The following is an 11,786-nucleotide window of genomic DNA, read 5'->3' as shown; positions in this document are numbered from 1 at the left end:
GTCCTAAGACTCCTAGGTTCCTAACTACTTATTAACTGAAAACATTACTGACCTTACAATCTCATGCCTCATCCAGCCAAGTCAAGCCAAGCCAATCAAGTTCGAAAGCAATCAAAATGAAGAAGAAGAAGATCAAGTCCCTCAAAGAAGAAGATAGAACAAGGAGGAGGAAAGAGAAAACAAAACAATGGCTTCTCCATCACTAACATCATCAACAACAACAACAAAACCCTCATCATCTTCCCACCACTCTCGTCTCTTCTCCACCTCCCCTGTTTCTCCATTCCGCCTCTCTTTCTTCCACTCCAAAACCACCTCCCACAACCGCCGACCCCGCATCCACTGCACTGCTGTCGGTACACCAGCCCAAACAGTCACCAAAAAAACCAGCAAATTCGACATCCAAACTCTAACCGGCTGGCTTTTAAAACAGGAACAAGCCGGAGTCATCGATACTGAACTCACAATCGTCCTCTCCAGCATTTCACTAGCCTGTAAACAAATCGCAGCTTTAGTCCAAAGAGCCAATATCACAAACCTCACTGGAGTTCAGGGCGCCGTCAATGTCCAAGGAGAAGACCAAAAGAAACTAGATGTCGTCTCCAACGAGGTACATGCATACATATAAACTGGTTTGACAACTCTGTTTCGTCCTCATCATCAACATGATTTCAGGTGTTCTCTAGTTGTCTAAGGACAAGCGGAAGAACAGGGATCATAGCATCCGAGGAAGAAGATGTTCCTGTTGCGGTTGAAGAGAGTTACTCAGGGAATTACATTGTAGTCTTTGATCCTCTTGATGGTTCGTCCAACGTTGATGCTGCTGTCTCAACAGGATCAATCTTCGGAATCTACAGCCCGAATGATGAATGCCTAGCTGATATAGGAGATGATGAAGATGATTCCACGGTAACTGATCATCATTTCATTCTTTCCTTCATTAATTTCTCTATAATAGTCTAATTTCATCTTTCCTTTTGTTAAAAAGCTTGACAGTGCAAGAGAGAAGTGTATAGTAAACGTATGTCAGCCCGGAACAAACCTTCTTGCAGCTGGCTACTGCATGTATTCAAGCTCCGTAATCTTCGTGTTGTCAGTTGGGAAAGGGGTGTTTGCTTTCACACTGGACCCGATGTATGGAGAATTTGTGTTGACACAAGAGAACATCCAAATTCCGAAATCAGGGAAGATTTACTCATTCAACGAAGGAAACTATCAGATGTGGGATGAGAAGTTGCAAAATTATATAAACGATTTGAAAGATCCTGGTCCGACTGGAAAACCATATTCAGCTAGATATATTGGAAGTTTGGTGGGTGATTTTCATAGGACATTGTTGTATGGAGGGATTTATGGGTATCCTAGAGACAAGAAAAGTAAGAATGGTAAGTTAAGGTTGTTGTATGAATGTGCTCCTATGAGTTATATTGTTGAACAAGCTGGTGGAAAAGGATCTGATGGTCATTCTAGGGTTCTTGATATTCAACCAACTGAGGTAAGAAGATTTAAATGTTATGATTAGTTAATAAATTATTGATGGGTAAACTGAATTTCAGCTAAAGTTTTCATCTTTGTTGTGGGTTTGTTTTATTGTGATCATATAGGTTCATCAAAGAGTACCACTCTATATTGGAAGTTCGGAGGAGGTTGAGAAATTGGAGAAATATTTGGCATAGAAAAATAATATGTAAAGAAAAAGGAATTAAGTTGAATTATTTCCTTTTAATGTTTAAATTGTATTTTTAATGGAGTTATATTGTAATTTGGAATGTCAAAATTGAGTTGGTTTATTTTTAATTCATCAACAATGTTTGTAAAATGATACAAGCAACATTCTAGTGTAATCCTTTGGTTTTATCTAAAAAAAATTAAGAAATGCTCATTTTGTGATATTACACAATGAACATTTTGCTTTAAATTGTTACTTAGATAATACATACAACTTAACAAAATATTATAAATATACATAACTTGTAAAAGAAAATTAAGTAAACATTTAATTTGATATCTTTTGTTATCAAAATATTATTACTTATATATGAGTTATGTGGATTTAATTTGAAAAAAAAAACATTTTTATTATTAATCATTTCTTTGTTAAAAAACTTATATTCATTTGATAAGTAATCCATTTTTTTTTTATCACACCTATAATTCAAACTAATTAATTAAGTTCTAATAATTTTAAGAAAGTTTAGATTTAATCATAGGGGTAGTTGTTAAAAGTCTTATAAGCTCATCTAAAAAATAAATTTAGTGAAATATTTAATAATATAAATTGTTACTTTGTGAAATATATGAGGCCATGTGTGCACTATCATGAAAATATGATTTAAAAAGTTATATTATTAACTAGAAAAAATATTAATATATTTCAAAATATGATACAAATTTATGTAACTAAATCCAAACAGGAAACTTTTGGTAAGGCTCATGTTTTGGTTAACAAAATTGCATATTAATCTTTTGGTTTCATATTTAGGATCTTTGTTTTTTTTCCTTAATTGCCTTTCATGAATTTAATTTTTTCTAATACTATATTTTTGTTTCATTGTGCTTAATCGAATCATTTTAATTGAACTATTTAAAAATTAATTTAAAATAATTACAAACAGATGACATAATGTGCATGTCTTGTTTTGGTTAGAAGTGTAAATAATTGTAGAGTAATATATTTTATATTTTAAATTCTACTTTATTCTATTATATTTTGGAGAGTTTTAGTTTGCATATAAGAAAATACATTAAAAACCATGACTAAATTTAAAATTACAAATATTATTCATTTAATTGACTAGAAAACTTTAAATCATCCAATCGTATAAGTTTTTTAAATTCAATTTAAATATATTGTATGATATTGTTAAGATAATATAAGATTACAAGTTATAAAAATATATAATATGGTTGAGATAGTATAGGACTATAGGTTAATCAAAATACAAGGTACATAAATAAATAACTTGTATTGAACTATATATGGCCATGTAAGCCCATCAAGTCTATAAAATGAATCATTGCAATTTTGCTTTTAAAAAGGCAAGTAAAAAATTGTTCTTTAATTTGAATAAATATAATTAAATAGCAATCTAACTATAACCAATGGTGATTTTTTTTTCTTCATGAAATATTAAATCTTTGTAATTTAATTTTCACTAAAAATTTCATAACGAAAGTTATGATTATGAGGTTAGTGTTAACATTTCTCGTAAAATAACTATTTTTTTAAAATTATTTTAGGAAGTAAAATATTTTTTGTAAATTATTTTAGAAAGTAGAATATATTTATATTAAACTTTACAACATTCCTCATAAAACCAGATGAAGCAAAAAAAAAAAACTAAATAAAAAATAAGCAAACTAATTCATTTGGAAATTTAACTCGTTTGAAATTAAACTTTTGATGCTAAACCCTCCTGTAAAAGAACCAAGGGTTAATAAGGAATCACTCAATTTTTAGAAACTCCCACTTCAATATAGGGGCAATAGTTATAGATTTTAATGATGAAATTTTTTTTTTTGGTAGACAATCTAATTATGAAACCATAGTTAATATTGTTTATATGATTTATTGTTTAAATTGGGAGTGATATATATAAACACTAGTGTAAGTTAAAAAAAATAATAATAATAATTAGCGACATTCACGCTATTACCATAAAATAAAACAAAAATATGTCGATACAAATAAATGACCTCATATAAAAATGATATTACACGACAATCGATTTTGTTGGATTTTTATTATTTATTTATTTTTGCTTAATAAATAGCCAAAGGTAAATAGTTGAATTTTATAAACAAATTAATCAAATAAATCATTACAATTAGAAATAAAATTATAGGTCTAATTAAGAATCATGACTAACTTTTTTTTTTTTTTTAGAGAAATCATTCACTCCTCAAATAAAACAATATTGTGATGACTTAACAAACCAATTAATTCAACCATTAGATGGAGAATGAATACAAATATTACCTACTTCAACAATACCCATTTATTGATCACCTCTATAAAATACTTAAATTAATAATTAATCAATCCCTCAATTCTTCAACTACATTTAAAAATAAGTTGATATCTAGAGTCTACAAAACAATCATTATATTAGATGGCACCACTTTCTTTATTATTTTGTCTACCTAATCTATTTAATCACCTCATTGGAATATATATTATTATTATTATTTATAAATATATTATTGTCCCTCCGAGGGCTTCTTTCAAGCATGACACTAATCAATTACTTATTTATTTAGATGTAATTATTTATTAATTATAGCTTCCATATAATTAGGAGCTTTGCTAAATATATAATTAGGGTTTTTTCACTACTTAATCATTTTTCCTCAACTGATCATTTTTTGAAAAGCTATATGCACTACAATTAGTAGCATAAAAATCAAAAAACAAAAAGTGAAAATATATAATTTTTAAGAGAGAATCGAATGTAAAAATTATAATTTTTGAAATAAGATTATTTAATACTTTAACTATTCTGTAATTTTTAGAGTCATCGAAATTTAAAAGCAATTTAAAGCACGAACTCGAAAGTATCTTTATATTCTTATGTACTCAAAAGAATATTGTATAGTAAAATGTGTGAATTTATGATTTCTGTATTATTTTTAGATATTTAATTTTCTATAAGGAAATTGAGAAACATATATTAAAAAGTATTTTTGAGATTATTATTCGATCAAATCTAATGTTATATATATATTATCGGTGCCTTGTTCAGGTGATTAAGAAAATGACATCTGCCATAATTAGAATACAGTAATTAAAGTCAACTGTACCTTAATTAACTTTTTTCAACGTATCTACTAAAATTAATCCTCAAAATCCAAAGTCGGTCTGCTAGAATAATAGGATTTTTTTTTTATAATATTAAAAATAATGATGGGAAAAATCAATATACAATCATACTTATAAAATTGGTTCTTACTTGGATCTAGTATACATAACCACCCAATAAAAAAAAGTTGAATAAACCTAATGCTTGGTCAAGATTTGTTAAAAAAAAAAAAAAGTTGATCAATCTTTTTTTATAATTTAATCTACAAATTTATAAAAAATATATTCATTTTAAGTTTCACGATTTTAAAAAGTTATTATGAAAACGATAAAATATTAGCTTTTAAATAACCTCGTTACATTTGATTAATTAGTGAATGAATTTTTTTAATATGCATGGAACTATTTATATACAAGGATTTTCGAAATATACTATCATCTATATATGCATCTAAATTTTAAATTTAATGAAAATTGAATAAAAACAAAAATGTCTCAAGAAAAAGAATATAAATAATAATAATAATGCTTCTACTATGACACAATAACTATGTCCAAACTTCCTTTTCATAACTTTTTCTTTTTTGGAATTGCATCATTTCCCATTCTCTCTTGAGAGTATAATTAATAATAGAAGTTGTATAATTATTATATTTATGTTTCTCTGTTTTGAGAATATAATAATAATAATGGAAAAGTGATTGATGAAAGATGTAAACTTTCTTGTGAAGAGTTAATAAGATCTAGACCCTACAAAAACCCACAGTCCACAAACAAAAAACCATCCACCAATTACAGACCAACAACATATTTGACAAGATCTCTTATTCTCTTTCTTTTCTTATTCTTCATCTTCATCTTCTTGAAGACAGTAAGTCAGATCTCTCATCAAACTCTTAAGTAATTGTATAATGGAATTGACTTCTTTTGATCTAGTGTCATTTTATGAGGATCTTGCTATGTTTACTTCTTCTTCTTTCATATTTATACAAGATTCTTCATTTTGGTTCTGATTTAACATCTTTGATTGATTTGATTATATACAATCCTTCTGGAAATTTCCCCTTAAGGTTTGGAATGGTGGGTCTTCTTCTTCTTCATCATCATCCTTCTCTAGATTCCCCACTTCCTCTTCTTCCTTCAAAATGCATCTTGACTGCAACCCTTTTTCCTCATAAAGTCCCCACATCTCTGCATTCCCACGTTGAGTTGTTCCCTTCCCTCTAGAGAGAGAAGTCATTTACTATTATTATTACTCACCAACTGTTTGCTTAATTGTCTGAACCAAATAACATGAAGAGAGGAACGCAAATGGGAATGGGAATGGGAATTCTTTCTCCTGCAATCTACAATGAGAATAATTCTCGGTGGCTGTTTGAAGAAAACAAAGGAATTACAAAATGGACGGCGGAAGAAAACAAGCTTTTCGAAAGTGCTCTTGCTTTGTTCGATAAGGATACACCTGATCGTTGGTATAACGTTGCTGCAATGATCCCAGGGAAGACTGTTAATGATGTGATCAAACAGTATCAAGAATTGGAAGAAGATGTTTTCGACATTGAAGCTGGTCTCATCCCAATTCCTGGCTATAATAATAATAATAGTAATAACATTAGCAGATCAAGAACAAGAACAAGCACTTTCACTTTCGATTGGATGATGATGAACAACGGAAAGAGAGGACCCTCCTCTCGCCCATCCGAACAAGAAAGGAAAAAGGGTGTTCCTTGGACAGAAGAAGAACACCGGTAATGCCCTTCACTTCACTTCAATTAAGGTGATAATTCTAAGTTGTTTAACTTTGACAACTTTCTTTTCAGATTATTCTTGATGGGGTTGAAGAAATTCGGTAAGGGGGATTGGAGAACAATATCGCGTAACTTTGTTACAACGAGAACACCAACTCAGGTAGCCAGTCATGCTCAGAAATATTTCATTAGACAGTTATCAAGTGGGGGGAAGGACAAGAGGAGATCAAGTATCCATGACATCACAACCGCTCATCTTACATCAGCAGCATCGCCGGAAAGTGAAGGTGGTGGCGGCGGTGACAAGGTATTAATAAACTTGCAATATGAATTTCCAAATGGCATTATTATGTTAAAGTGAAAGTAGTAAAATTGTTACTGTTATGTTTAATTTGTATTCAAATATCCATCACAGTTAGAAATGAAGATGTTATTATTGTGTAGACTAGAGAGTATTATTAATTATGACACTTTATAATAAGCTGTTCCAAAATGATTATGATTCAGTGACAAAGAAAAAGGGTGGTGGGAATGAAATGCCAACCTAACCTACCCTTGATTGGGGCACATTGATTTTTTGGGTCCATTCTATTGGCATTTTTGGGTCACTTTCTTTTGCAACAACTTGCATGAGAAAGAAAAAAAAAAGCACATTTATACCTTTCACCTGATTTCCATGTACCCACTTGTCTGGCCCCAATCCCTTTTTCTCCTTTGATTCCAAAGGGAACAAACACTTCAGACCACTTGTTTTTGGTTCAGAAATCTTCTCAATGAAGATGTGTGCAACATGCAAACCAAATGCAATCTAAGCCTAAACTCGAGCTCAATTGGATTTAATACATAGTTTATTCTACAAAGTAAGTTAACACAACATCCCACCACCTAAACTCGATGAGATAAATCTACAAACTATATAAATTTCAAGTTATACAATATGAACATAAATTTGTACCCATATTCCATTATGTTAACAATCTTTTCATTTAATTTCGCCTGTAGTTCATTTGTGGTGACTGAGAAAACCATCGTATTATCCACTGAAAAGGTTTAAACATCTGGGCTCTCTTCTTCCGCCAAAACCAAATCGCAACATTATATTGCTCGTTCCTTATCTTCTTAGTGGCTGCCCGCCAATCGTATTTCTCCATTTCCAACCGAGCAGCCTTTCCCACACTTTCTCTAAGATTTCCGTCTTCCAAAAGAATCTTCAATTTTTTCACACAATCTTCAACATCACCCGGATTGAAACAAAAACCAGTTTTACCCTCCTGATCTTCCGGAACAATATCCACCAGTCCACCAGCTCGAGCAACCACAACGGGAAGTCCAGATGACATTGCCTCCAAAACGACAAACCCTAGTGTCTCTGATTCTGAAGGCATCACGAAAACGTCGCCACTTGCATATGCCTGTGAGAGCTCTTCCCCTTCCAACATTCCCGTAAATACAACAGGCATTCCTTCAAACATCTTCTCTAAATTCTCCCTACCATTTAAGAAAAAGAATGAATGAATAGTATAACCAAACCGAAAATCTACCTTAAAGAACAAACATATACCTAAATGGTCCGTCTCCTACAAAAGCTATCCGAGCCTGAGGAAGCTTGTCCATAACACTGTTCAATAATGTAAACCAAATGTTAATAACTTTGGTCAATTTCAATCTGATTCATTCCGGTCAGCCAAATACCCTCTAGCACCTGTTTGAAAGACCTGAAGCTGAGTTTGAAGTAAACATAGATACATTTTCTTGAAAACCTTTTTTTTTCAAAGTATCTCATCCGTTCTAAAAACATAAATTTATTGATATTTTCTCGTCCAAACCTAGTTCCAAATCCAGCTCAAAGTGTTTCCAATTTTCAATAACTTATCTCGAACAAGGTTATTTTAACCTATTGATTATAACATAATCATATTTATACTTATTGAATTGTATAACCAAACCATATTTATACCCAAATAACCTAAATCGAACAAGGTTATTTTGAAATAAACTATTGATTATAACCCAAGATCGAACAAGGCCAAGAAACAAGGTTACCTTTTTAACAAATCCAAATTCTTCTCGACTCCCAGTCGTCCAACATGAACAATCAATGGCTTCTCGGGTTCACCGTTGCTGATATACATTTAATTTTCTTAAGTAATTGATATCAAGAAGAAACAAAAAAGTGGAAACTACGGCTAGATATCTAACCTAAGCCTCATTCGCATCTCATGAGATCGATATCGCGGGTGGAAGCTATCGGAATCAACACCCTTATTCCATAGTCGAATCTTGTTACCTAAAAAAAGCAAACGAGTAAGAAAAGAAAAACCGGCTTTTTCCCAAAATATGTTTACACATTACATACATACATACCTGCTGTAACTCTAGCTGCTTCAAGCTCCTTAGCAAGAGCAGCCGACGGTACCAGTGTAAGGTCAGCAGCCCGATGAAGAAACTCTGTAAAAAAACAAATATATAACAAATCTAGAAGATGAACAACAGAAGGAAAGCATATAACTTACTAATAACCAGCCACATCGGTTGAACCAACCAACTGAAAGTATATCTCGGTATATACCTACACATGATCAAACTAATATAAGCCCATACCAAATGAAGCGTCATAACGACAAGAAAAAAACTTACACGGGAACATGTGTGTGATATGACATCACTAGTGGAACACAAAGTAGTTTTGCGATAATCAGAGCGCCAAACACCTACAAGAAATGAAACAGAATAGCATCAAGATCTTTTAGACGAAAACTTCGGGGAATGTTTCTGAAAATTAAAGCGTAACAATGAGACTGACCATAATACCGGGAGATGATGCATGGATTATGTCAGGTTTAAATTTGGCAACCTCCAATATAATTCTAGGACTTAGTGCTAACGATAATGGTACCTTCTGATACCAAGGACAAGGGAAACTGCAAAGAGGGTTTTTGTGTTACCTTAAAAGTGAAATGAAAACTCGATAGGAAATGAATTTTGTTACCTTAACGACCCGATCAATTTTGCTCCGTGGAACTCCTTTGGCACTCCTTTGTGTGTAGTCACTACCATAACCTGTAATAGTCAGCAATATTATTCATCGATAAGCACCAAAATGAAACGTTTCTGGATCAGAATCTAGACTAGAAACCATGGAAATATAACTTAGTTAGACACAAATTCAGAAATATTGATGGTTTCTCTCATCTAGATCAGGATCCAGAACCAGATACAGGAAGTGTTTCGAAAGGGACAAATCTAATACCTCATCTCCCATCTCCCTTAAATATTTGATGAAATTCTGGAACCGGTTTTTATATCCAGACACATAACTGCAAATCTCAACCAACAGAAAACACAAACATTCATGATTGCATACACCCACAAATGATATGTATAAAAAAACAAACAAATAATGCAATCTACATGAAATCTTCAGAAACAGAGACACAAAGGATAGATGTCAATCATTAAATATGAATAGTAAGTGTTCAAAGTTACAAAAGCAGGTCAATATATGATTATCTTAAACAGTATTCAGAATCGTAAGCATTATGCAAAAAAAAATCTCTTAAGACAAGCAATTGGGTAAAAGAAACCAGCACTTACGCAAAGGGAGACGGTTCAACGAATAGAACTATACGACGAGGCCTTGAATTGATGTCGGATTCAAGTGAAGTAGGGTTTTCATCATCTTCATCTCCCAATTTGGTAGTTGTCAAATTGCTGGCTGTAGCCGGAAATCTCTGAGTCAACCTCCGATTCCTAGGCATTAACGACTGTAAAGAATTGGGTTTTATGGAAAGACAGCAAACGGGTTTTGCTCCTAAAGAATAGGGAGGTGATACTCTAGTAAGGATTAGTACTGGTTTAAACGATGGTGATGAAGAAGATGCAGAGGAGACAGGGAAGAGAGTGGGATATATCGAGAAGGATGAAGTGGGCATTTCGATTCGAATTGGCAATGTGATCTGAAATTTAAACCTATTTGAGTGAACTGAGAGAAAGTTGAGAAATATTTAGAGTGTAGCTAGTGAAAGAGACAAGGAATGGAGAAGAAGAATGGATTGAAATTTGGATAGTTATCATTTCCCAGCCTATGGAATAAGCAAGAATGGATTGGAATATGCGGTTTTATTCATTTTTTTTATTATACTCATTTATATAAAATACTTACTTCATTCACTCGAAACATATTAATTATAAATAATTACACATTTCTTTCTGTAAACCTATTAATTAATTTATTTTATAAATTTAAAATATATATAATTAAAATTAATATTATTTAATTAAATAATTAAAATAAAATATAAATATTACATATTAAAATAAGAGGAGTGAGACCATCTCCAACCCATAAACTCATTCTCAAACCCAAAATGCAGTAAAAATCACATCAAACACTAATTCATCTCCAACCCCAAAACCCATTTCCAAACTCAAAAAAATATTCTTAAAATATTCCTTTCTTACACTAACTTTTTAACCTTATTAACCTTATCTATATATTTATTAACTTTACATAATTAACCTCAATCTTTTCTCATTCATTTAATAAAATTAATTATATATCAACAATTTATACCAACAAATAATTCAATAATACATTTAAATAAACAAACATATTATATTAAAACAAATATTATTAATAAAAAAACATTAATGTATCAATTCAAGTATAATACAATTATAAAATTTTATTTATAAAATATAAAATAAAAATATAAAATAAAAATATAAAATAAATTAAATAAAATATCAACTATAATACAATTTAATGATTTAATTAAAAAATATTATAATTTTTTATTTTAAAAGTGAAAAAAATAAGTTAAATGATCAATTTGTATTATAAATATTTACAGTTATATAAAAAATAATAATAATAAAATAGATTAGGGCCATTTTGAAAAAATGACCAAAAATGGGGAGGAACCGTACCAACGCATATATGCCTTGGCAGGTGGAGAGAGAATCAGTAAAACGCATTTTGCGTTCAAGTATGGGATCCGGTTGGAGGAAGAATGGGCACGCATAATGAGATTTGTGTGCCCGTTGGAGATGGTCTGATAGGGGAGAGAATGGAGAGGGAATGATGTGTCACTAAAAAATGATAAAAGGTGAGGAGAGAGAAGAAAGAGAAATTTTGTTATGGATAAAAGATGAAGAGAGAAAAATTTTGTTATTTGGTTGGCTAATCAGCCCCACATCATTCTCTCCCTCATTTCCTCTCTCAAATTCCCCCTCCCCCT

General features: G+C 31.3%; 3 protein-coding genes across 3 annotated transcripts; 2 read left to right on the top strand and 1 right to left on the bottom strand.

Moving 5' to 3' along the window:
- Positions 1–116: 116 nt before the first annotated feature.
- On the top strand, positions 117–1,799 carry LOC124931698 (fructose-1,6-bisphosphatase, chloroplastic-like). The gene is made up of 4 exons (XM_047472227.1): positions 117–610; positions 676–909; positions 989–1,495; positions 1,605–1,799. The coding sequence occupies exons 1-4, from the start codon at positions 188–190 to the stop codon at positions 1,674–1,676; spliced, it is 1,236 nt and encodes a 411-aa protein (XP_047328183.1). The 5' UTR covers positions 117–187; the 3' UTR covers positions 1,677–1,799.
- Positions 1,800–5,511: 3,712 nt separating this feature from the next.
- LOC124929060 (transcription factor DIVARICATA-like) lies at positions 5,512–6,989 on the top strand. The gene is made up of 2 exons (XM_047469324.1): positions 5,512–6,546; positions 6,619–6,989. Exons 1-2 carry the CDS (start codon positions 6,092–6,094, stop codon positions 6,905–6,907), a joined length of 744 nt encoding a protein of 247 aa, XP_047325280.1. The 5' UTR covers positions 5,512–6,091; the 3' UTR covers positions 6,908–6,989.
- Positions 6,990–7,444: 455 nt separating this feature from the next.
- On the bottom strand, positions 7,445–10,568 carry LOC124929059 (sulfoquinovosyl transferase SQD2-like). The gene is made up of 11 exons (XM_047469323.1): positions 10,141–10,568; positions 9,797–9,863; positions 9,536–9,606; positions 9,350–9,467; positions 9,184–9,257; positions 9,060–9,115; positions 8,911–8,994; positions 8,746–8,833; positions 8,590–8,667; positions 8,108–8,164; positions 7,445–8,034 (listed from the first exon to the last, which is right to left on the bottom strand). Exons 1-11 carry the CDS (start codon positions 10,476–10,478, stop codon positions 7,533–7,535), a joined length of 1,533 nt encoding a protein of 510 aa, XP_047325279.1. The 5' UTR covers positions 10,479–10,568; the 3' UTR covers positions 7,445–7,532.
- Between the last annotated feature and the right edge of the window lie 1,218 nt (positions 10,569–11,786).

The sequence above is a fragment of the Impatiens glandulifera genome, chromosome 3 (assembly GCF_907164915.1).
Source record: "Impatiens glandulifera chromosome 3, dImpGla2.1, whole genome shotgun sequence".
Classification (NCBI taxonomy): domain Eukaryota; kingdom Viridiplantae; phylum Streptophyta; class Magnoliopsida; order Ericales; family Balsaminaceae; genus Impatiens; species Impatiens glandulifera.
This window is presented reverse-complemented; position numbering and strand designations above follow the sequence as displayed.